This window comes from Populus euphratica, unplaced genomic scaffold (genome assembly GCF_000495115.2).
Source record: "Populus euphratica unplaced genomic scaffold, PopEup_1.0 scaffold11.1, whole genome shotgun sequence".
Classification (NCBI taxonomy): domain Eukaryota; kingdom Viridiplantae; phylum Streptophyta; class Magnoliopsida; order Malpighiales; family Salicaceae; genus Populus; species Populus euphratica.
Genome location: NW_011499878.1, coordinates 1,699,645 through 1,724,624, shown reverse-complemented (window position 1 = coordinate 1,724,624; position 24,980 = coordinate 1,699,645). Strand labels below are relative to the sequence as shown.

At 34.1% G+C, this 24,980-nt stretch overlaps 3 protein-coding genes across 10 annotated transcripts in view; 2 read left to right on the top strand and 1 right to left on the bottom strand.

The window, feature by feature from the left end:
• The window catches only part of LOC105128925 (ethylene-responsive transcription factor 4-like), a 1,583-nt gene extending 1,009 nt beyond the window's left edge, over positions 1 to 574 (top strand). The window contains exon 2 of the mRNA XM_011030781.1: positions 454 to 574. Within this exon, the coding sequence (XP_011029083.1) occupies positions 454 to 574 (121 nt within the window). The remainder of the gene's footprint in view (positions 1 to 453) is intronic.
• A 5,880-nt stretch (positions 575 to 6,454) lies between these two features.
• Positions 6,455 to 9,583, bottom strand: LOC105128898 (katanin p60 ATPase-containing subunit A1-like). 7 transcript variants are annotated; one of them, XR_842965.1, is made up of 5 exons: positions 9,050 to 9,583; positions 8,545 to 8,722; positions 8,261 to 8,348; positions 8,101 to 8,172; positions 6,455 to 6,851 (listed from the first exon to the last, which is right to left on the bottom strand). XR_842965.1 is itself a non-coding variant. In XM_011030746.1 (4 exons), the coding sequence occupies exons 2-4, from the start codon at positions 9,139 to 9,141 to the stop codon at positions 6,742 to 6,744; spliced, it is 378 nt and encodes a 125-aa protein (XP_011029048.1). In that variant the 5' UTR covers positions 9,142 to 9,270; positions 9,361 to 9,582; the 3' UTR covers positions 6,455 to 6,741. The 7 variants fall into 7 exon arrangements, 3 of the variants coding, with proteins under 3 accessions (XP_011029048.1, XP_011029049.1, XP_011029047.1); XR_842967.1 differs by lacking the exon at positions 8,101 to 8,172 and having other exon boundaries at positions 6,455 to 6,849; positions 9,042 to 9,583; XR_842964.1 differs by lacking the exon at positions 8,101 to 8,172 and having other exon boundaries at positions 6,455 to 6,849.
• Positions 9,584 to 9,844: 261 nt separating this feature from the next.
• ALA2 (aminophospholipid ATPase 2) lies at positions 9,845 to 24,063 on the top strand. 2 transcript variants are annotated; one of them, XM_011030748.1, is made up of 24 exons: positions 9,845 to 10,167; positions 10,391 to 10,604; positions 10,697 to 10,813; positions 11,670 to 11,762; positions 11,853 to 12,027; positions 12,233 to 12,399; positions 13,115 to 13,219; positions 13,837 to 13,934; positions 14,034 to 14,176; positions 15,498 to 15,594; positions 15,757 to 15,866; positions 15,951 to 16,115; positions 17,251 to 17,405; positions 17,518 to 17,598; positions 17,691 to 17,811; positions 18,288 to 18,394; positions 18,855 to 18,986; positions 20,144 to 20,297; positions 21,215 to 21,332; positions 21,467 to 21,640; positions 21,749 to 21,800; positions 22,385 to 22,512; positions 22,936 to 23,086; positions 23,418 to 24,063. In XM_011030748.1, the coding sequence occupies exons 1-24, from the start codon at positions 10,037 to 10,039 to the stop codon at positions 23,748 to 23,750; spliced, it is 3,321 nt and encodes a 1,106-aa protein (XP_011029050.1). In that variant the 5' UTR covers positions 9,845 to 10,036; the 3' UTR covers positions 23,751 to 24,063. The 2 variants fall into 2 exon arrangements, with proteins under 2 accessions (XP_011029050.1, XP_011029051.1); XM_011030749.1 differs by lacking the exons at positions 9,845 to 10,167; positions 10,391 to 10,604 and having other exon boundaries at positions 10,726 to 10,813; positions 11,642 to 11,762.
• The last annotated feature ends 917 nt before the right edge of the window (positions 24,064 to 24,980 follow it).

The following is a 24,980-nucleotide window of genomic DNA, read 5'->3' as shown; positions in this document are numbered from 1 at the left end:
CCGATCTCAGATCCCGTTTAGTTAGAGTACAATCAAATCTCAAAATCTCAATTGTTTAATCTAAAATAATATTTTAATTTTTTATAAAATTTCATTTATTCAAGTTTTACTTAATCAGATCCATTAAGATTTTCCTAATTTAATTATTTAATAACGATGAAGTTAGTATTCTAAACTGTAGAAAATGAGACTCGATTTAACTAGTTTGATAATAACGAATTAACCAGCTTGATTATTCTCTCTCTCTCTCTCTGTTAGGCGGCGCCACCCCTTGAGTCAAATTCTTCATTGACCAGACTCTATAAAATCACACCCTCTTCCTCCCCTTCCTCCCAGAATACACAAAACCATCATCACCATCGATGCTTAACCCTAACCTTCACTGTACACTTAATTTCTCGAGAATCTTTACAATTCACATGTTTCACTAGCTCTAACGTATTGTGATTCTAGATTATTTCCTGGCGGGCATTCAAGAGAATGGCACCCAAGAAGCTTAATGCCAGCAACAGTAGCTGTTTCAAGAGAACAAGTGGGGATCATGACAAGACAGAGATACATTACAGGGGAGTGAGGAAGAGGCCGTATATTAATTAAAACATTGATTTTTCTAATCTAATTATTTAAATACAGTCAAACTAGTATCCTAAACTATTCGAAGTGAGACTCGAATTAACTAGCGTGATTATTTAAATACGATGGATTAACTAGCTTGAGTATTTAATATTATATATTGATTAAAACATTGATTTTTTTTTTATCTGATTATTTAAATACAACTAAGCTAGGATCTTAAACTATTCGAAGTAAGACTCGAATTAACTAGTTTTATTATTTAAATATGATAAATTAACTGGCTTGATTGTTTAATACTAGAAATATCAATCCCTTTGCAAGTGAGATCAGATCCCGTTTAGTTAGAGTACAATCAAATCTCAAATATTTAATCTAAAATAATATTTTAATTTTTTATAAAAAATTTATTAAATTTCATCTATTCAAGTTTTACTTAATCAAATCAATTAAGATTTTCATAGTTTAATTATTTAATAACGATGAAGTTAGTATTCTAAACAATAAGAAATGAGACTCGATTTAACTAGTTTGATTATTAAAATATGACGGATTAATATTCTATATTAATTAAAACATTGATTTTTCTAATTTAATTATTTAAATATGGTTAAATTAGTATGCTAAACTATTCGAAGTGAGACTCAAATTAACTAGCCTGATTATTTAAATATGATGGACTAACTAGCTTGAGTATTTAATATTGTATATTAATTAAAATATTAATTTTTTTAATCTAATTATTTAAATACGATTAAGCTAGTATCTCAAACTATTCGAAGTGAGGCTCGAATTAACTAGTTTGATTATTTAAATATGATGGATTGACTAGCTTGATTATTTGATTTTTTATACTAATCAAAATGAGACTTGGTAAATTACTAAAGGTGGAGAAATAATCATATTTAATAACTATGATTTTTTTTATTAACCCTATATATATGTTAAAAACATACAAAAATAAGTTATTTATTTTTATGTTAAAAAACCAATCAGAATAATTTAAATCAATCATGATGATTAAGAAGAAAGACTCCCTTAATCATAAAGAAACCCTCTCAACTTGGACTCCTAAATTAGCTAAACTGCCTTACTCGGCAGATGTAAGGTTAGTGCATCACAACAACTAAGTAATTGACCACTCCAGCAAAACTTTTATAAAAAAAAAAAAAAAGATGATAAATATTACTTTTTCTGGGATATATAGGCGTCGGAGGATTGACTTAAATTTATTCTCAAGGAGGAAAAAATTGATAAGATTTAGGGGATGGATTAGTTTTAAAATACCTAATTGTTAGCGGCGGCAGCGGGCAGCAGCACCGACGGATACCGGTGGGGCCCGGCCAGGAATTCCGTGTTGACGGGAGGGATAATGTAAATGTCTTGATTATCGGACGACGCGCGTACTTTCGCCGTCCAATTTCAATGACAAATCAATGTCAAATCTTTTGGAGCAAGCTATCCCATTTGGTCCCTATAATTTACCAACTCCTCACTTCAATCCTTACGTTTTTTTTTTGAGTTTCTCTGTGTATTAATTTGAAGTTTCTAATGTTTTAATGTGTATTGTACATTGCAATATTATAATAATATTCATTAAGCCTTGACGGGTTTGGTGGCTAATATTACATTCAAACAATATCATCGAGTCTTATTTTATGGAACAAGTAAGAGATTGGGAGGAATTTGTATACCCTTTTTCTAACTGGTTGCTACAAATTAAAGTCTTATTTATTTATTGAAAAGTAATTTTTTTAAAAATTATTTTTTAATATTAGATAATATTATAAAAAATAAATTAGAAAATATTTTCAATATTTAACCACGTAATAGAAAAAAAAGTTAAAAATAATTTATTTTTAAAAGTTTTCCAAAGTCTAGCCAAATAAAAAAAGAGGATTAAATATAATAGATAAATAAATCTCAATTAATAAAATGATAAGAGACAACAAATAATAAAAAGAATAAGAATTAAAATTGATATAAAAATTAAATCAAATTTTAAGAAATAAAATAAAAAAAAAAAAAAAATAAAATAAAAATAAAATAAAAATGTTAACAGTTTTTTTAATGATATTTTAGCCACGTCACTTTATTTTTATTCACAAATTTTTTTAATATCATTATTTTTTTAATGATATTTTTTTAATTAAAAAGTATTTTTTATTAATTATTTTTTTAAGAATAAACAAGAATGAAAAGAATAAAAAAGTAGTTTTTAATAAAACGCATTTCATGAAGCAAACGACGACAATCAAGATTATAAAAGAAAAGCAAATGATCTTTCCATGCACGTGACAATCAATCGTGATTCTCGCTCGAAAAGAAATGGATGCCCAATTCCCATTCACAGATAATATCTCATCCTTTTATGAGTGGGATGAGAATGAAATCTTGTGGAAATATAAGAGGCAAAACGGAGTTTACATACCACATCTTTTTTATTGCCACTCCTTTATTAAAGAAACTTTATTTATAAAGTAGTTTTGCAGGCGAAGAGAGGGAGGCGTGGAGGAGACTGAGAGGGGACAGACTTTCGTTACGGCGGACCTACCAAGAAATTTTAGAGGTCGTTGTTGCCGCCGCTGTCGCTTCCGGTGGGGCCAGACACCTGCCTCCAACGGAATATGTGGAGGGGATCTCGCTTAATTCATGCATTATGTATCTTGCATGCTTGCTCCGAGTCTTTTTTAATTCATTGATTAATATGCAGCAGCCATGGATGGAAGGAGCTTGATTCTATCACAAGGATTATTAATTTAATCACAATTGCGATAACCTTTTGATTTTATCATTATTGATTATATTATATAGTCCTGTTTATGATAAAAAGATAACGCTTACAAAAAAGAGATTAATAAAATGGCGTGAACGCAATTTATTGTGGATTTATTATTTACAGTGTAAATAATAATGATATTTTTAAATTACAAAATGCCATATCATGTTCTTTCCATCGTCTTGGATCGAAACCTCTATTTTTTCAAAAAAATAAAATAATGAGGAGTGGCGGGTGGGAAATTGGAAGTCGGGTGAGAGGGGACAAGGTGGAGCCATGACAGCACGTGAAACGGTGACTTACAGCGTAGAGAAGCCGCGAGGTAATGTGACGTGTCGAGATCATAGAGACAGATGTTACGATTGAAATAATTTTTTAAATATTTTTATATAAAAATAATATTTTTAAAAATTTTATAATAACAAAATAATAAATAAACAAAAAAATAATTTTAATTTTTTAAAATATTTGCTGAAGCTTTTGATAAAAAAACGGTGATTGTTTTTTTTAATATTTTATTTATATTAAATAATATTTTTTGTTTTTTAAAATTAATTTTTATATTAGTAGATCTTAACAAATATGAAAAAATTAATTTAAAAAATCTACCATGGCGCCTGCCTACCTGCCGCCACTGTTTTGGACTTTTATCTGAAGTTCGGGGGTGGGACCTACCACCGCACAAGCTCACGTCTTGCCAGCACGCTCGGGTTCTTTCCCTCTAAGCCAAACATCATGCTGGGCCCCAGGGATGGCCTGTCAGTCACGACATAAGTAGTTTTCCTATGACCATGGCTGGTTTCTGGCTCGTCTAATTGCAAAGGTGTAATGACGATGGCCATCTCTGCCCCCTCGAGAATCCCTCCTGTCTCCTTTCCGTCAATCTCAATCTTACCATCTTGAATCTTGACGCTCAAGTTTCATGAAGAACGCAATAATAAACATATCAACATCCATCATATATATATGTATATATATATATATATATGTATATATATACCACTAATAAAATCTAGAGCTATAAAAAAACAGAGCTTGTTTCATTCAAAAGCTAAAATATTTTAAAATTAACTTATAAAATTAATCAAAGGATATCCACCGTACATGAATATTTACTCATTTAAACTTTTAATGACAAATATATAAATTTTCAAAAGAATACAAGATTTGATCTCTAAAAATATAACTTAAATCCTTTCAGGATGAATTATCCAAATTCAAATTCAAATCTTTATCATTTTTTAAAAATCCATTATCCATGATGACTATTTATTATTCAGATTTTTATTGACAAAAACATTTTTCTTTCCATATCCTATAACCTTAATTTCTTAATTATTTAAAAATTCAGATATCGAAAAAAAATTCAAACCTATTCCTAGAAGAGATAAAGAAAAAAAACTCAACACCAAACATTAATGATTCTATATATAAATCACACTTATTTGTAATTTGAAAGGTCATCGGAAGAGTGTTTGAAATTGCAGTATAAAGCATTTTTTAAATAATTATATATATGATGAAAATATATAAAAATATTTATTTTAAATTTTTTTATTTGTTTCCATATTAGCACTTAAAATCATTGAAAAAATTAAGAAATTTTCAATTTAATATTTTTTAAATACAAATATTTTTAAAAAATATATAAAAAGAAAAGCAGAAATTGTGCTGAACACACTCTAAAGAAATAGAATTTGAAGACAAGGGCTGAATTTCGCATGACTTTTATTAATAAATTTGGGTTGATTACAAAATTCAATTGACAGAATAAAATGATACTCGGTGAGAAAACAATTCATAAATCTTCAATATATTTTATAGAATCGTGCATCTTATAAATAAATAGGTTTATAACCCTTGATTTTTGCAGGCAAGCCGCTCCAGTTGACGTGTCATCATCCGGTGCTGTATAGAAGCTAAACCGTTGGATTTGATTAACTCCAGCTCTCCCCGGGACTTCAGTCTCTTGGGTTTATTTTCTGTGCAGCCGGTGTTTGATTAAGATGTATACATTCTATTTACTTAAACAATCTAAATTACTTCTTCTGTAATTTATTTTTTAAAGAAATTATTTATTTAATTCAAGTAATTTTATCAACAACATAACACTAGTTTATTACAAAAAAACTTGATGTGTTTAATTTTATAATAAAATATATATTTTTAAAAATTACAAACGATCAATCATGTTCTGATGATTAAGAAGATATGCTTATTTTAAAATTCTTTAAAATTTATTACATGTAAAATCTATTCTTAATCAACATGCAAGCTAATTCAAAAACATATTATGTTTATGTTTACGTGATATAAGTTGTTTTTTAAATAGTGTTTGATATACTAAATAATATTGATTGGATTGGACAAGACAAAACTACACTGGACAAATAAATGTCTTGTTTTGTGTTTTGTATATAGTGGAGTGGATTGAACAATTTATTTTATATTTATACTTTTATGTTTGGTAAACATAAGGCAAGATAGAACAATATACTGTAATGATAATAATATATTTGTTTTGTTTAATGCTTGGAGTGTAGATTATATATTCTAATAAAAAAATATTCTGTTTTTAATATAATAAATAAATATTTTTTTAAAAAATCATTATTAATATTTATTTAAGTATTACTTTATATTGAACAAAATCTATAATTTTTTTTGTTAATTAACAAGTGTTTTTAATAATCAGCTAACTTGAAAGCACTTGTAACTGCTTAAAATTATCTTATATTTGCATTTTCGAAACAACTCCAAGTGAAAAATTTCAATTCTTTGATTTATTTTTTATTTTTAATATCAAGCCATTACTTATTTATACCTGTAATGAAATATAGCCAATAATGTCTTGTATGTCTCATAAACTTATGAAAAGCACAGATTGTGTTGAAATAATGATAGCTATCAAAAACCTGATTGACATCGAGTTTTCAAGACTATTTAAGAAGAAATAAAAACTTTTCTGTGTAAGAAAGAAAGAAGGGATTGGATATCATCTTGGCAAACAGTTCTTATTCACCCAACTTTCGCTACAAGCGTGCTGGAAATATCCAAACACGCAATTCAATATATGGATCACCATGGTTAGATTCTCAGCCATGAATGAAATGGTATGTGTAAGTTACAATAAAAAAGCCAGGTTCTTAGTGAAAAACATGCAAAGAAAATACCAATCAGCAGTAGTCTTCATCATAAGATGGGTCTCATCTCCCTTAGGCTGATCCAAATTCCGGGAACCACTCCTCATGCTTCTCCATATCTGATTGGGAAATACTGCGCTGAACCTTCCACAAGGCTTCTTCAAAATCATACATTGCAATAGGATCATTTGAAACCTCATCCTTAGGCATGTTCTTAATATCATCTTGTGGCTTGCTTGTTATCTTTCACCTCATGCCATTCAAAGAAGCATCTCTGGAAACATTAGTTAGAGCATCTTCACTGTATCCCTCCGTCCTGCGAGCAACTTCATCAATATCTACATCAGTGGCCACCTGTATAATAACAATGATAATCAACGTGTACTCTCTATGGAATCAAATGGACTAGCATGGTTGAGATTGCTATTTACAGGGAACCTTTGTAACAACAACATCAGATGGCCAAGCAAACCCCCAAACAACTTGAGCAGCATGGTTGAGATTGCTATTTACAGGGAACCTTTGTAACAACAACATCAGATGGCAAAATAAGGGAATGGAAGCAAACCCCCAAACAACTTGAGTTCTACATAAATCAAAGATCTTATTCCTGGAAATAAAACTTCATGTATCTTGAATTAAGGATAGTAGTCACACTGGCAGAATAAGTTTGTCATGCAGCCAAGTACAGATCATATGATCAAGAAATGCTATATGAAGCCATTTCATAACCGAGGAATTATTGAAAATCATCACAATGGCTTCATAGTATCGATGTGGTAGTATGGAATTATGAAGATATATCAAATATGCTCCAGTGAATGTGTACATTTATGTTCTAAATTGCTAAATCCATGTCTAGATATGATATTGTTACACGAGTTATGACCCCAAAGTCAAGAGGTATTCAAATGATTAGCCTACAGAAATTGGTCGGAAGGTCTTGCAATAAATCTACAATGGCTATTCAACTTGCACCTCTGGCGCATTACTCTCTTTCCAAACATCCCACTGTCTGGCTACCTAGGTTAGGTAACAAAAGGCCTCACAAAATTTACAAATGACAGATAATGTTGGCTTGAGATTCTTAGCAAAGGCAAATTAAAAAATAAATAAATTATGAAACCTTTATGTGGATCATTAAAATTGCAGCCCTTTCATTCAACTCTTTGTTATCCACAACAATTGACCGGAGTTGGTACCATAGACAAGTGAATCAGGCAAACTATTCGTAAGATTCTGATTTTACTTATATTCTATTCTTTCATTCCAAGAAAACAACCTAGAAACTAAAAACTGTCACTTGTGAATAATTCAAATTGGAATTATGCAGAACCCTTCTTAGCAATTGTCCACTTTCAGTTTCCGTTTGCTAGCTTACGCTGCTTAGCATGGCAATTTAACCCCAATGCTCAGTTACATAGTTTATTATTACGTGAAGGAATTTCCTTCAAACCATCATATAGATTTTTACTACATGCTCAATTACATGGTTTATTATTAAGTTAAGTAATGTTGTTTAAAAGAATTATATTCACAATAGTCTTTAGTCTTATCAAAAAAGAGGAACAGAACAAAGGTATCATAGATCAATACCGCTAGGCGCTAGGTGACAAGGCGACGTGTGGCCTAACAATAACAACTCAAAGAATGATTTGATTTGATTTGATCCAAGATCTGTAATATATACCATGAATCAAAATGGAGAAAGACCTTAATCCAACAATACTGCTAGATATAATATCAGTTGGTATAGTCAATTTACCTCAATAGTTTTCAAATTGATCCTAATAAGCTCCTTACGACTCTCAAAATTTGAAAATGGAATATAAATATGCTTTTCCAATCTCCTCCTACATTGCATTTATATCACATAAGATAGAGCCAGAGCAATGAGGATGCTTACTTTTCCAACCTCCTCCTGCATTGCATTTATATCACATAAGATTAAGCCAGAGCAACGAGGATGCTGTATTACATAGTGGATAGATTGCCTTTTAGGATGGATCTAAGAATTCCAGAAGGCAAAAAAATCTCAAAAATATTTACCAGAAGACAACGAACCGATCTTAGTGCCTCATCTATGTCCCAAGAAAAGTTTGTAGCTGCCAAAACCATCACTATTTTCCGATGGGCATCTTCACAAGTGGGACTATTGTTTACACCATCTACCTGAACCAAAAGTTCAGATTTGACCCTTCGAGATGATTCATGTTCCCCTGAAGCCCTGAAGATTGAGATCATACAAAACCAGATTCAATCTTATGATAGAAAAAATAAATGATGTCATTTAAAAAAAGCACATTTCTAACTCTAGCTAATTTTCAGACTTTAGCTACATTTCAAACTGAATGAGTCCCATTTTGTTTAAAAAAGCACCACCGCAACAGATGGTTCCTTCAACAACTCATGAATGATCTACACGATGGTTCTTTACGTAGATTTTCCTCATGAAATGTGAATATGCTAATGGACAAATCACACCACCAAATCATCAGAGTCAATTATTGCCAAAACACTACAGTTTGCAAAGATAGAAAAAGTACCATTTCACCTTGTAGAGTTCAACGAGCACATTCTCAATAGATTCCCGAGAATCATAGGGGTAGAGATGACGAAAAGATTTGATCGCCTCATTTGCCTCATCAGCTCAATCCAATTGCTTCATCACCACTGCCATGTCTTTCAAGGAACTATTAACCCGATCCCCAGCATTGATAGCAGCCCATAATAGGGAAAAAACCTTGCTTAGTTGCTTGGATCCTTATTCGTTAACTGTAATTAAAGATTCAAATATCAAAATCACGCACAAACACAGTAACTTAAGCACGAGCATTGCAAGCAGCATAGAAAGCAGGTTAGTACATCTCGATCTTCTTCCCAGGCTCACTCGGTGCCGGGACCACTAATCTGCCACTGCTCTTGCTGTCCATAGTGGTCGTTGGAGAAGATGAAGACAGAGAAAGCGATGGTTCTTCGGAGTGAAGGAGGCTAGAGAGGGAGAAAGTTTTAGCGGAGGAAGCTAGGGATCAATTACTGTTGTCTGAGAGAATCCATTTTTGAAGAGAAACGAGAGTTTCTTTTTCACGGCAACAGATACATAGAGATGAAGAAAAGATAACAAATTTTTCATATTTTTAAAGGGCATTATAGTCATTTCACACACCCAACATAGCCGTAAGGCCCATGACCATTTCCATCTCGAGCCATAGACCACGTGCAGTCTTCTGTCAAATCTGGCATACCCATTCCCTTTAGCGGGCCTATCAGGCCCAATAACTAAACCCGGTCCAGGTTGGGTTAACGTTTTCTTTTCTTTTTATACGAAGCAGCGTTTACCAAACAGGAAACTTCCTCATGTTATCCAACGGCTATTTCTTCTCCCTCACAAGTCAAACACTGCTAACGCACACACCCAAACACCTCTCCTCTCTCCTCCTCCTCCTCCTCCTCATATCCAAAAGAACGATAACGAATGCGTAGTCGTCTGTCGCTGATGATGTAAATCAATCAATCAATCAATCAAAGTCGATCAAAGAAAATGAAGCGGTTCGTCTACATCAACGATGATGAGTCATCGCCTACACATGATCTTTACTGCGACAACCGCATTTCCAATCGGAAATACACTCTCCTCAATTTCCTCCCTAAAAATCTCATGGAGCAGTTCAGGTTCTCTCTCTTCTTTAAATTTCATTTTGTAGTTCCACGTTAGCTACATAGGCCTTTACGTATCTGATCGATACAATTTGATCGTTTTTTTATAATATTGTTTTTCAGAAGAATCAGAAATGAAAATTATGATTGCTAATTTTGTAATTTCACCTAAAATTAGGGTTATCTATGCAATTTTGTGAGGAGATGGTGTTGATTTGATTAGGGTTTGATTTTGCAGTCGGTTTATGAACCAGTACTTCTTGTTGATTGCGTGTCTTCAATTATGGTCGCTTATTACCCCGGTGAATCCGGCGAGCACTTGGGGACCGTTGATTTTTATATTTGCCGTGTCTGCTACGAAAGAGGCTTGGGATGATTATAATAGATATTTGTCTGATAAGAAGGCGAATGAGAAACAAGTTTGGATTGTTAGGAAGGGGATCAAGAAACATGTATGGAAATGCTACTTACTTTTGGATGCTTTGGGCTTTAGGATTGATGTGGTTGTCGATTTTTTGATGTGTTTGTTGTGTGTGATTTGTAGATTCAAGCGCAGGATATATGTGTCGGTAATTTAGTGTGGCTTCGTGAGAATGATGAAGTGCCGTGTGATCTTGTTTTGATTGGTACATCAGATCCTCAAGGGCTTTGTTATATAGAGGTAAATGGTTGTTTATATTGATCAGTGTTGTTAAAATTTTGTAGTGATTGTTGTTTCATTGTTGCATCTGCAGGGAAGTATGGATAACATATGTTAACAAATGTGGGGATATTCACAGCTTTAGAGCTGTGTTGATAATTTATCATCTACATTTTCTAGCTGGGATATGACTTTCTGTATATTAGATTGTATACAATTTTTGGTCTCTTTCAAGATTGAAATAGTTTGACTGTGTAAGGTTAAGGAAGATGAATTAGGCTACAACAACAACAACAACAACAACGTGTTAGACAAATGGTTTCTTAATTTCAATAAAGTATTTTAGAACATTCCTGTGATTAAGCCTTCTAAGCAGCTGTGGGATGGATGTTCTCGAGTCATGAAACCATCTTTCTCCCTTTTTAGGAGCTACAACTTACCAAAGTTCTTTGTTTGTCACTTTTCTTGAATTGATTTCTTGCTTTCCTCTGACATTATTGTTAATGGAGTGATGGGTGGAAGCTCCACTGTTGGAGAGATATCTTTTTCTGCATGAAGCTTCTTTCACACCCATTGTTAGATTTTTTTTTAATGTATATGTATGCCTTAATTCATCTAAAGTGTAAGCTTTCAGTTTTTGTATAAATATCCTTGTACGTTCTAGCTATGCCTGTGGACTGGGATTCAATTTCCTATAGCATATTCTACCCCCCCTTCAAATATCTAGACCTGACCCTTGATTAGAAACTCAAAATTACCCCTTCCCCTGTCCAAATGGTAACTGTAATGTTCAATGTGGTGCAATATTGTAGTATGACTTTTGAGGTGTTCTTTTTCCAAACATTTCAGGATCCTGATTATATAACATACTTTGCAGACAGCTGCTCTAGATGGTGAAACTGATTTGAAGACGAGGGTAACACCCTCTGCTTGCATGGGGATAGATTTTGAATTATTGCACAAAATTAAGGCAAGTATTTTTTTAATTAAGATTTCATGTAAAAGTCATTTGTTTGTATTCCATTGGTCAATCATTCATTGTTTCCTTGTTTATCCTTAGGGTGTTATCGAATGCCCCAATCCAGATAAAGACATCCGACGACTTGATGCAAATTTACGCCTGTTTCCTCCATTTATTGATAATGATGTGTGCCCATTGACCATAAAAAACACAATTCTTCAGTCATGCTACTTGCGTAACACTGAGTGGGCTTGTGGAGTTGCTGTCTACACAGGCAATTTCCTACTTATTGAAATGCAGTGAGCTTAACTATTTTGTGTTATTAGTTTATTATTCTCAACTTGCATAACCTTTTATGCACAGTGCCTTGGTATGGATTAGATTATTGATGCATGTCCAATTGTCTCAATGAATGTATTCAATATCAATTGCAGCAGAGTTAAATTATGCAATTTCTGTATTTGATGCTTCCTTTTCAGGTAATGAAACTAAGCTGGGTATGAGTAGGGGTATACCTGAACCAAAGCTGACAGCTATGGATGCCATGATTGACAAGTTGACTGGAGCTATATTTGTTTTTCAAATAGTGGTTGTTATGGTTCTAGGGATAGCCGGGAATGTCTGGAAGGACACTGAAGCTAGAAAGGTAATGTTGTTGTGCTTGCCAGACTATGATGCTCTATTATTATTTTTTAGATAAAAGAAAATGCTATGTTAATGAAAATGTAAAATAATAGAAAGACAAATGAAGTCAAGTCATTCTCCATGGAAGCACAATAACAAAACAGAAAACTTATAAATTGGGCACTGCTATCCCATAGAATGTCAACCATGGATAACCCTTAGAAGTGACAGGAAGCATGGCGCCATAAAGATACCATATCAAATTTCTAGAAGTATATTGGTTCTAAAAAACTCTTGCATTTCTCTCTTATCAAAAGCACCAAAAATTGCACTGGTTGCACATTGTCATAAAACCTCAAATCCTTCTCTCAAATACCAAATGAGATCAGCATACAATCAGCCATTGTACTTGCAAATACTTCATATTCACCACCATAGCCTAATAATTAATATACGCTGTATACTTATTGAGCTGAACTTGAGGTCTTTGTTCAGTCGTTTGCACCTCTTAAGAATGTTGATTTCGAATAACATTACCTTAATAGAAAAGAACACCGAAACTAGTCATGTTAACCAGGAAACATACTGGTTTCATAATAGTAGCTCAATTTGCCTCTTATTTCCATCCCATAATGTGGAAGTTTTATATTGTAGTGAATTTTTTTTCTATGTTTTTTGTGTATGAAAATGTTTGCCTTCAAACACATACTCAAGTTTTGATTTTGCATCCTTTACAGCAATGGTATGTTTTATATCCAGATGAGGGTCCTTGGTATGAGCTACTAGTGATCCCTCTACGCTTCGAGCTTCTTTGTTCCATCATGATTCCGATATCGATTAAGGTAAGTTTGCATAATGTGGTAATTATTTTAGAGCACCCATATTATTGTTGTTTTGATGGATTGGCATTGATTTCACTCATGCCTCATGAATGTTGGAAGAATCATAGTCCAGTTTGAGCAACTAAGGACACTATGGGCCTGTCCACTCCCCTGTAAAAGGATGGATGAGATCTTAGAGGGAAAAAAACTAAAAAAAATGCAAACTGATTTTTCTGCTCCTTTCAGCTAGAAGCTGAAGATTTCTGTATTATCCCATGTATGAACTCTAGAGAAGCTATAAATTGTTATGGCAGATTTATTTTCATTCATGAAAAAGATTTTGATTATTTGGAGGCCTTTGGTAATTGATCTTGTATAACTGTTGGAAAATTGTGAAGGGAGGGTTTATTTTTGTATTCATGCCATATCAGTTTAAATTTCCAATCACTAATGAGATTTACAATCCTGAAGAAATTACAATGATACTTTCTGCTTAATTTTGTTACAAATTTTGCCCTGTTATGTGTTGACACTGCAAACTATCTCATTTTTCTGGTGCAATGTGATGATGAGTTTATTGATTTTTTATGATCACCATCTAGGCCAGTGTGTAAAATCTGAACTTCTTTCTGCAACAGGTATCTCTGGATCTTGTTAAGAGCTTATATGCAAAGTTCATTGATTGGGATAGGGAGATGATTGACCTAGAAACTGATACTCCATCCCACGCAACAAAGTAAGTTATAGAATGAAAGTAAAACACTTGTTTTGAACTAGATATGGAAATCCAGATATTCGAACACATAATTGAAGTATCATTTGTTTTATGTGGCAGCACAGCAATAAGTGAGGATCTTGGGCAAGTTGAGTACATTTTGACTGACAAAACCGGAACCCTCACTGAAAATAAAATGGTTTTCAGAATATGTTGCATCAGTGGCAATTTTTACGGGAATGAGGCTGGGGATGCTTCGAAAGGTTTCTTTCCCCCCTCCCTCACACTTTCTCTTGATTTTTCAAGCTCGTCTTTTTTCCTCAAATTCAGACTTAATCAAATTAATACATTTTCTTCACTTGTAGTTGCTGCACTTTGAATGCCTTCTGTTGTTTTGAATTTACAGTTTTAAGCTTAGTTTTGGAATCAGGTTAGAAGCTGTTAAGTCAATTTTGTGCCTGCATGTGTGTCGTATATAGATCAGTTACTTCCATAGGCATTTATAGTTGAGTTTCTTCTACAAGTTTGTTTCCTGAATAGCCAAGATTAGTTGTTTAAAAGCATACCTTGCCCACAACCAGTTAATTTTAATTATGCAATCTCCATAGATCCAAGACATGTTGGTTTAATCTCTAGAATCAAACTCTTCACCATATTGCCATTTGTATGACTGGTGATGTAAAATATGTTTTCATTTTGAAGAATGCTTATATACTCTATACTCTTACTTTCACTGGGAAGCTGATTGTACTTCTGAGAAAGCTAATCTGTTTTCAAGATCTACAGGTAGATGTGTGTATGATTTCAAGGTTCCATAAATTAGAAATAGATGAAGCTTAAGTATGCATACACTTTTATGGATGTTTTGATCCATGTGTGTCATTTATCTCTATTGTATTTCGTGTTTATGCATCTGATGAATGAAAATATAAGTTAATGGAATTTATTGGAGCAGATTGCAACTGTCATGGTTTTAAATGTTTTTTTTTATGAGATGCGAAAATCTTTGAAATAGAAAAAGGCACAAAGGCCTATACAATTGTCATCATGCTGGCATCTGTTTCAGTAACTCATGCTTTGAATAAAAATTCTGAGTATTTTGCATTTTAGATCCGACGGGGAATGCCTTTTACTTCCAATCCTTGACCATATCACACGAATTTAAGTTTGAATTTTTTGACATTAGATTTCTGCTGTCATCCATCCAGGTTCTGTCATGCTTAAGTGCATTACCAGTGCCCCATCATCATTAGATTCATTAATTTCATGCTTGCTTCAACTCATAGTCTGTTAAATTTTGTATGATCAGAATTTAAATTTATTCCTCTATTTTCTTGGAAATCATTTATAGCTTGCATGAGAATATATGGTTATTTATTGCTTACGTTTCTGGTTGAATATTCTTACTTTAGAATTCTGAACTTATGTTGCCATGAATAATAAAGAACAACAGATATTTAGATTTGTGTTTCTAATTTATTTATTTATTTTTAATTCATGCATGTTTTCTTGCATCAAAAGTACTTTTCTGACTTGGATATTCTTGGATTTTTGGTTCAAACTGTTCCCATTCTTTTTGCACAGATAAGCAATTGTTAAATGCCATTTCTAGTGGATCTCCTGATGTTGTTCGGTTTCTCACAGTCATGGCAATATGTAATACTGTTATACCTGTCCCAAGGTGACTCACATTCTTTTAATTATTAAATTTTTTTCCTTATATTCTTTAAAGTTCTTTTCCTTGTATTGAGGTTTTATCCTCAAATGCAAACCCATCAATGTGCTTGATAGCAACATCGTCTCGTCATTCTAAAATATTCCTTCTTGGCTTTTCTGTTTGTAGCAAAACTGGAGCTATCTTGTACAAAGCGCAATCCCAGGATGAGGACGCACTTGTCCATGCTGCTGCTAAGTTAAACATGGTCCTCGTCTGTAAAAATGGAAATATTCTTGGTAAAACTCATTTTCATCTGGCTGTTGAGATGGCTCCAAAACTGGATATGATAAGATAAGTTTAATTATTTTAATGTTTTGCAGAGCTTAGATTCAATACTTCAGCAATTCAGTATGAAGTACTGGAAACTCTGGAGTTCACATCTGATAGGAAAAGAATGTCAGTAGTGGTGAGAGATTGCCAAAATGGAAAGATTTTGCTTTTGTCAAAGGGAGCTGATGAAGCAATTCTTCCTTATGCTTCTCCTGGTAAATTTATATATAGGAGCTGCTAATTGATTGTTGGAGGATAGCAAGAAAACATTTTAAGTTGCACGGATAAAATTATTCTTCCACGTACATGTTCTCTGCTTGATGGATTATGGTGCCTTTCCATCCACATAATATTCTCCGTGAATTTAGATCCTCTTGATTGTCTATATTATATAATGTAGGTAATCCAGAAATCAACTTGCTCCTACACTGTACTTATAAGCATGAACCTCCTACAGTCTTTACTCCTCTTGTTCTTCTTGAGCCATATTATCTTTGAGCAATTGCATTTTTGCTTTAGGGTGCTAATGGTAATCCGACACCATATCATGTCTTTTTAGGTGCAACTGCTCTATAATGTGTTCCAAGTGGATTTTTTTGTTTACTTGGATGCCTGGGACCTTGAGTCACGTGTCTTTGTGGAGTTTATTGTGCTTTGTCTTAGAAAAAGGTCTTTAAAGTGTCTACTCTACATTCAAAGATAAGGGCCCAAATTTAAAACTTTGGGACCAGCTTCTCCATAAAACTCAATCACCTCTCTTCTTTAAAGTGTCTTTTTAGGTTTTTTTTTTTTTTTTTAAGATCCACTTTTTAGGTTTTTTTTTTTTTTTTTTTAAGATCCGTGTTCAGATCTCATTCAAACTGAGAACCTCACAGCTTCCTAACTCCTTGCATTAGGACTTTGAAATGTTTTCTTATTACACGACTGCTTTCTTGTCATTCATAAGTTTTGGCCCATTTTTTCAGGCAATCAGTTGGCATCTTCCTACCTTTCAGATTGAAGGATTGCCTATTTTATTTTGGATATTGTTCATTAATTGTTTAGGATTATTTTAAGGCACATGAGCTGCCTTCGCTCATCTCGAAAGCTTTGTTGTGCTTGTAGTATATTTTCTAATAGTTATCATCGATAGGATTGCATTCATCCATATCACTGTGGTTGTTCTGGGGTTATAAACCCAGGGATGATGCTATTACCTATACAGAAAGAAGTTTGCTTTAGTAGTTGGAGAACATTATTAGTGGTGGTTACTAGGCAGCTATTTCAATTTGTCATGGTTGCGGGTGTAGAACCCATATTTCAATTTGTCATTGCTTGATTTTTAATTTGATAATCTCAAATCAATTTCAGGACAACAAACAAGGATATTTAATGAGGCTGTGGAACAATATTCTCAATTGGGGCTGCGCACATTATGCTTGGCTTGGCGTGAATTAAAAGAAGATGAATATGAGGAGTGGTCTTATATGTTTAGAGAGGCCAGTAGTACTTTGGTTGATAGGGAGGTAAAGGATACATCTCTCTTATCTCTCTGTTCATGCTTAATTTTCTTAAAGGAGTACTAATTCAATAATGAATACACATGATCTGGGTCTTATATGTTACTATTTCCTTCAGTGGAGAATAGCTGAGGTCTGCCAAAGATTAGAACGTGATCTTGAAGTTCTTGGAGTTACTGCCATCGAGGACCGTCTACAGGTGAGTATTTTCAGAGTCATGACACTGAGATCCAACCTTTTGCTTTTAGATGCAGACATTTTTCATCTCTATTTCTGACAAAAATATTTCAGGATGGTGTCCCAGAAACAATTTACACTTTAAGAAAAGCAGGAATACATTTTTGGATGCTTACTGGAGACAAGCAAAATACAGCCATACAAATTGCTCTCTCATGCAACTTCATTTCACCAGGTTGATTGAAATTCTTTGTAGTCCATTTTCTTGTCATGTGGAAGTCATTTGTTTTAATTTTCTCAATAGTAATAATTGTCAAGTTAGATGCATACAAATTGCTCTCTCATGCAACTTCATTTCACCAGGTTGATTGAAATTCTTTGCAGTCCTTTTTCTTGTAACATGGAAGTCATTTATTTTAATTTTTCTCAATAGTAATAATTGTCAAGGTAGATGCATTCGTTCCAAAAAGCTGAGACATATAAGATGCATTCTTCAGCAACCATTGCTTGTCCATGATCTTCCTGCTTGTTTACATTAAATTTATCTCCCCTCTTTCATTCTGCTAAAAATCCGTTGGCAACCTAGAACTCTCTATGCTTCCATTGTTGGTTCTTTATTTCTACATTTCCTCAATCCACATGACATTTTTTGCACAATCAAAATATAAGTAATCCTATATCTTGCTTTTCTTTGGTCTAATTTCTTAACAGAGCCAAAAGGTCAGCTTCTATTAATTGATGGAAAAACTGAAGAGGAAGTTGGTAGAAGTTTAGAGAGAGTTTTACTTACAATGAGGACAACAGCTTCAGAACCAAAGGTACATCCAACACACTCCATTTTCAGTTTCAATTCATTGATGAGTTCCTTTTCCATCATTTGTCCTCAAATTCAATAGTCCCTTATAGACTTATTTATGTTGATCCCTCCATCTAACATATTAGGTTTAGTTAGGTAGATTTCACATTAGCAGCTCACTCTGTTCGTACTAAAGATTGTCTTCAGGAATGTTAGCTAACCAGGAGCTATAGCCCCTTGGTAGCTGCGGTAGTAATTATTGTCATTGTCGATAGAACAATGCACTCATCTGCCATTTACATTTGCATAAATACTCGTGGATATAATAGTCAAAGAGCCTTGTTTGGCCATAAATATTACGATGATTTTGGTATGCTGAATTTCTAGAGAGACTAGACAGATGAACTGCAGAATTACGTTTTACATTATCCTCAATGGTGCATGCTTTGAGTAATTTTTATGACACATGCTTTTCTTTACAGGATGTTGCATTTGTTGTTGATGGCTGGGCTCTTGAAATTGCACTGAAGCATTACTGGAAAGCATTCACTGAATTAGCAATATTATCAAGAACTGCTATATGTTGCCGTGTGACACCATCTCAAAAAGCACAGGTGATCTTTGGCAGGTTTCAGTAATGCTGGCATTTCTTTGCATGCCTCACTTGGACTTTAAAATTAAACTGAGACTGTGAATGTTACTCAATTAAGTCCCTTTTTATCTTGATCCTTTAATTTTTATATATTAAAGTTTGATGTCACCATCAACATAAGAAAAATTAGGTCTATTGAATAGCATCCTAAGCTCAATTGCGGAGAAGGATGCAGGCTTCATTCATTTGGAAAAAAGAAAAAGAAAAAGAATTGTTAAAATCTTTAGTGAAGGTAAATATGCGTATGCGGATCAGTTGTCTGTCTATTAATCATAGCGGATGTTGATGGCATAACTAGATCTAGTCCGGGCTCAATAGCTGTTGAATGAATCTCACTTTTTCAAGAGACACTAGCCATGCAGTACCAAAGGAGGACAGAAAAAGATGAAGATGGGTAGATGAACACTTCGTTTGGGAGTTTGAAGGGAGGAAGAAGAGGGGATAAGGCTTAAAGGAGAACAAATAGTTATCCTCTCTACCTTGTTGATAGTCTTGCTCCTGTCTGTTCTAAATGATGTATATATATGGAATGGAAAAGGTGTGTTGTAGGAATCACAAAGACAATTCATCAATGTCTTATCCATTTAAATTCTCTCAACATGGGGAAATTAAAGTGGGTTTGATAGGAGTAAGGAACCTCTTCTGAATGCCCAAAATCCTTCCCTCTCTGATAAAAGTACTCCCACCCACAACCAATTTCCTTTCATTGCCTTTCCCTCACGTCTTTCCGTCAACCTAGTAGGAATTTTATGATCACATGGCACTCCTATCTTGCTTCTATATCTTTTTATACACAGGGATATCATTCTCAAGGGCCCCCTACCTTTGTATGGCAGAATTTTAGTTTGAAAAAATTGGCCAGCTTTTGAAACAAACGGAACATCATTTGCTGTCGTTGGTGTGACCAAAATTGCAAGCTTGTATTCTGTTCATCTTGTATAGGTTGGAACGCCTAGATTTAGGCCAGCCCTTCATTTCTCTTACTTTTGACAAAACAGCATCATGGTTAATTTTCTCTCTAAAATACGATGGATGTCCAAGTAATATGTTTATTTGTGTCTTTCTCCAAATCACTGTGGAAAAGATAATTCAATGACTCATGGAAACTTGTTTTTGCAGCTTGTACAGATCTTAAAATCATGTGATTACCGGACTTTGGCAATTGGCGATGGTGGGAATGATGTGAGAATGATTCAACAAGCTGACATTGGGGTTGGCATTAGTGGGAGAGAAGGACTGCAGGCGGCCAGGGCAGCTGATTATAGCATTGGAAGTAAGTTTTTTCCTATTTTTTTTAATGTGCGAGTCATGTCTCAGTTTTACAAGGTTTGCATCACATGATATAACTATTATAAGTTAGATGCTTAATGTACTGACTTGATTTAGAAAACTTGCTGCTAGCTGCTTACGCTGTTGCTTCTTGTTTCTATTAAGGAACGACTCTCGTACTTCTGGGCATCAACAGTTAGAATCAAATCCTCTACCATGTTTGGATGCTAATGGTTTCAAAATAACTGTTCTCAAGCTGTTGGCGTTGATGACACTTGTTTAGATTTTAGGAACATTAATATTTTTATTAAAAACTTGAAAGCATTAAATAAACTAAGTGCTGGTTAATGTTTACTACCTAATAGTTTAAGATACATGATTTTACTAGTGCACTTCAGATTTGTAATTGTGAAACAGTGATCTTCTTGAAGACATGATAAAAAACTTGCACATGGTTTCTGGAAACAAGGTTTACTAGATCATTACTATACCAAAGCCTAGATGAGAGATATTGTTAGCCGCTGTGTGATATGCAACTTTTCTTGACCAATGTATTCATGGGGCCTGTTCCACCCCCTCTCCTTTTCCTTGTTTGCTGGAGGAAGAAACTGTAAAATTTTAATCATGACAGCTTAAATATTTCAACTGTTTTAATGTATGACATCACCTAAGACAATTTTTTTGAAAATTATAATCAATTACATAAAGTGGGGAATTTCCACCAACTCTTCTTGTCTTGTATATTTTGCAAGATCAGTTGATTGATTTTATGCAAATATTGTTTAATGTTATTTAATTGTGACATGCAAACCACCAATGAAAGAGGAAGTTATGTTTAGTATGTTTTGTTGTTGCAGTTTGATTTTCTTTTCAATTAGTTCTTCATGTTTGGCCTTTCCTGACCTACACTATTGGTCTCAGGATTCAGGTTTCTAAAAAGATTGATACTTGTCCATGGCCGGTATTCGTATAACCGAACTGCATTCCTGTCCCAGTATTCTTTCTATAAATCCCTACTGATATGTTTCATCCAAATCTTGTGAGTTTTTTCCACATTCAATGCCTTCTTTTGTTGCTTTCCCCATCTTGGTAGTAAACAGTTAGCACATTAATTTTGGTGGGATGCACTTTATGGCCTTTGTTTTCCCATTGCTGACAGTAGTGCATTTTCAGCTTCTCTTTTATTTCAGGTGTCTCTGGGACCAGTCTTTTCAATTCTGTTAGTTTGATGGCTTATAACGTTTTTTACACCAGCATACCTGTTCTAGTTAGTGTCCTTGACAAAGATCTCAGTGAAGAAACTGTAATGCAGCATCCACAAATTCTGTTTTACTGTCAAGCTGGGAGGTACACCTTTTCTCTAGTTTAAACGAGATAGGCTGACAAATCCATAGTTAACTACAGTTCTTGTTAGTACATAATCATTAAACTAAGTTATGATCATTCTGGATGCAGGCTTCTTAACCCAAGCACATTTGCAGGATGGTTTGGCCGGTCCCTTTTTCATGTGAGTGCCATTTTCATTCCTTTTGTTTCCTTTCTGCTAATATTAAGTGACTAGTGGATAATCAATGCTTGCAACTGAGATTTGAAGAAATGTCTAATGATGCCGACGAAACTTGATATCAGTGATGGAAACATCAATGTATAAAGGACAACTGATTCCTTGGCTAATTTTAACGAAAAATGAACTAGTTGATATAGTGAGATTTCATGGTTGAGAATGTTTAGTTGTGAAACTGAAAGCACAACTTTCTACGAGATGTGGTTTATGGATTTTCTGATGGCTCAAATAATTGCCTTTTCTGATGGCTCAAATAATTGCTTCTTGGGTGTTCAAGGTTTTGCATGTATATATACTTCATTTTCAGATTTTTCAACTGTAGAAGTTCCAAAATATTGAGCTTGTACAAGAGTGCGTGTTAGATCATGTGATTACACAATTAAAAATTCTTCTTTTTTTGTTATTTCATCTTAAAAAATGTTTTTGAAAGTTTACTTCATGAAAGAAACCCCGAAGCGATATGAAGATTTTCTATAAAATATTTGTTCATCTTGTGACTTGTATATTGATACTGGGATGATTTGCAGGCGATTGTTGTATTTGTAATCAGCATACATGCCTATGCATTTGAAAAAAGCGAAATGGAGGAGGTTGGGATGGTGGCCCTCTCCGGATGTATATGGTTACAGGCTTTCGTTGTAACATTAGAGACCAAGTGAGCATCCATCTCTCCTCTGTCTTTTGTAATGTTTGAAACTTTTCTTTTGATTTTCAGAGAAGCGAAATAAGTATGAAAATAGCTGCATACAAAGGTTGCACAGGCTTTGTCTCCTGAATGCCCTGTTGTGCTATGTGATTTAATAGTGGAAGATGTGCATGCTTGTGATAGGTTCTTATATTTCTTTGAGCATATGAATCTATTTGGTGTTTATAGGGAATAGAAGATCTACAATATGAATCTTCTGAATTCTAGTGAAATGGCGGATTGCAATATTTCATCCCTCATTGAGGAGGAAAACCCTCAAGTCATCTCAAGAAATTGTTGAGAGACCTGTTATTTCTCATGAAACTTTCCAAAATTGAAGTCAATGGCTGTATAAATTTGTTTTTAACTGTCTTGAATTTTGCTTATGTGCAGCTCCTTTACAATCTTGCAACATCTTGCCATATGGGGGAACTTGATTGCATTTTATGTTATCAACTGGATTGTCAGTGCCATTCCATCATCAGGAATGTACACAATAATGTTCCGGTTATGTAGACAACCATCTTATTGGCTAACTATACTGGTAAGTGTCTCCTCCATCGTTTCCTTTATTCTTGTGCCTTTACTCCCCCTTTGGTCCACTAGATATAGGTCATAGAAAAGCCCTAGGCCCTTATTTATTCCCTAACAGATCACAAATCCAGATGAAAATGAGTTTTGATCGAATGAAAATTGTTAGAAATCTTGCCAACAACTGTGTGATTTGATGAGCTAGACTAGCAGCTCCTCTCTTGTCCCACCCCCCCACACTTACATGTGACTGATTACAGCATGACGCACCGTGGTATGGATGCTACTGCTGTACTTTAGGAAAATCTTAATATTTTTACTGAATGTTAGCTCATTTTTTGCAGCTCATCGTTGTGGGGGGGATGGGCCCCATTCTAGCTATAAAGTACTTCCGTTATACATACAGACCCAGCAAAATCAACACCCTTCAGCAGGCAGAACGTCTAGGTGGGCCAATTTTGTCTCTCGGTAATATCGAGCCCCAGCAACGATTGATTGAGAAAGAAGTTGCTCCATTATCAATTACTCAACCGAAGAACAGAAACCCGGTTTACGAACCTCTTCTTTCCGATTCTCCTAGCACCAGAAGGTCCTTCGGACCAGGAACTCCTTTTGATTTCTTTCAATCACAATCCAGATTATCTTCAAACTACACAAGAAACTGCAAGGACAATTGAGTTTTACGGGTTGTTCTTCGTCTTCGCTGTGATAACCAGCGTATAGATGACATAGTCGAGCTGTAAGCCGAAGCTTATTTATACATTACTTGTAGTCTCTAGATTGTGAAGGATACATTCCCCCCTCCTTACCCGATTCTGTTGCGCACTTCCCCAAATTTTTGCATCGGATATCAATTCATCCTCAGTAAATGTTAAAACTCGCATTGAGCAAATTTTACGTTAAATGAACTAAAATTCAAGCTGTAGTAAAGATCGAGAAATTATCACGTGGATCTGCTCCTCTTGAGTTCAATCAATTAGATTGCAGTGATTGGCCACGTTTGTAATTATGTTGGGTTCATTTCCTTCAGTGTTTTTAAAATTCAAAAATCCCTGGAAGCACGGCTAGATCTGTGCTGCTCTCGCCGGATATTAATGAGGGCGGTCTAGCCACGGTCGAATGTCCATAGTGATTGGTAGTTAATGCTGTCATGTTCGACTAACTAGGAGGCTTCTAGGATCTAATAAATACAAGATATTTTTATAAATTAATATTCTTTTGATAATTTTATATATGATGTTAAAAAGAATTTTTAAAAAATAAAAATATATATTATTTTAGTATATCTACAAGTAAAAAATATTTTTTTAAAATTATCATTTTCAAATGCCTTCCTGTTTGAAAATAATAATTTGAGTTGATAATAATGATCTGGATTGATAAATCATATGGTTTAGATGAATCATTTAAAAACCCAACTAAATCAATTTGGTTTTATTTAGTTTAAATTTGGTTTTGGATATTAAATTTCTCGGTGGGCTAGGTTGAGTAAATTTGGATTTTAAATTTTTAATCTTATCGTCATCTATCTGTGTTATAAATCAAGTATAATTAATACAACATTCAGCCACCACCAGCTAAGCCAAACCTAAAAAAGGATAGTACTCCCTCCAAAGCTCCAACAATCAATTTATCACTGCAGGGAAAATAATGGACATAGGGACTGACCATGCAGAAATAGATCTGCAGGAACGAGTATCCAAAAACGAACTCACTTCCACAGGTGTCAGCCATACCTGGCGTGAAGTGGAGGAGTCGCAGGCAGGCATTACAGAGTATGGGCTTCTTCTTGTCCCTTTCCATTCCTCCATTAATGAAATGAAACTTGTGATCCCGAAGCTCAGGGGAGGTGGTGGGACCCTGACACACCGTCCATAGCCGTTTTAGCATGGGCTGCTCCCTCACCC

Bases quoted from the DNA above. Each gene is read 5' to 3' on its own strand.
- LOC105128898 (XM_011030745.1), bottom strand. From the start codon at position 9,141: ATGAGGCAAATGAGGCGATCAAATCTTTTCGTCATCTCTACCCCTATG. The intron at 8,723-9,049 runs GTGAAATGGTAC...CTCAATCTTCAG, and splicing joins TGCTCGTTGAACTCTACAAG to GGCTTCAGGGGAACATGAAT. The intron at 6,850-8,544 runs GTAAATATTTTT...GTTATTATACAG, and splicing joins GATCGGTTCGTTGTCTTCTG to GTGGCCACTGATGTAGATAT.
- ALA2 (XM_011030748.1), top strand. From the start codon at position 10,037: ATGAAGCGGTTCGTCTACATCAACGATGATGAGTCATCGCCTACACAT. The intron at 16,116-17,250 runs GTAAATTTATAT...AATCAATTTCAG, and splicing joins TCTTCCTTATGCTTCTCCTG to GACAACAAACAAGGATATTT. The intron at 21,801-22,384 runs GTGAGTGCCATT...GATGATTTGCAG, and splicing joins TTGGCCGGTCCCTTTTTCAT to GCGATTGTTGTATTTGTAAT.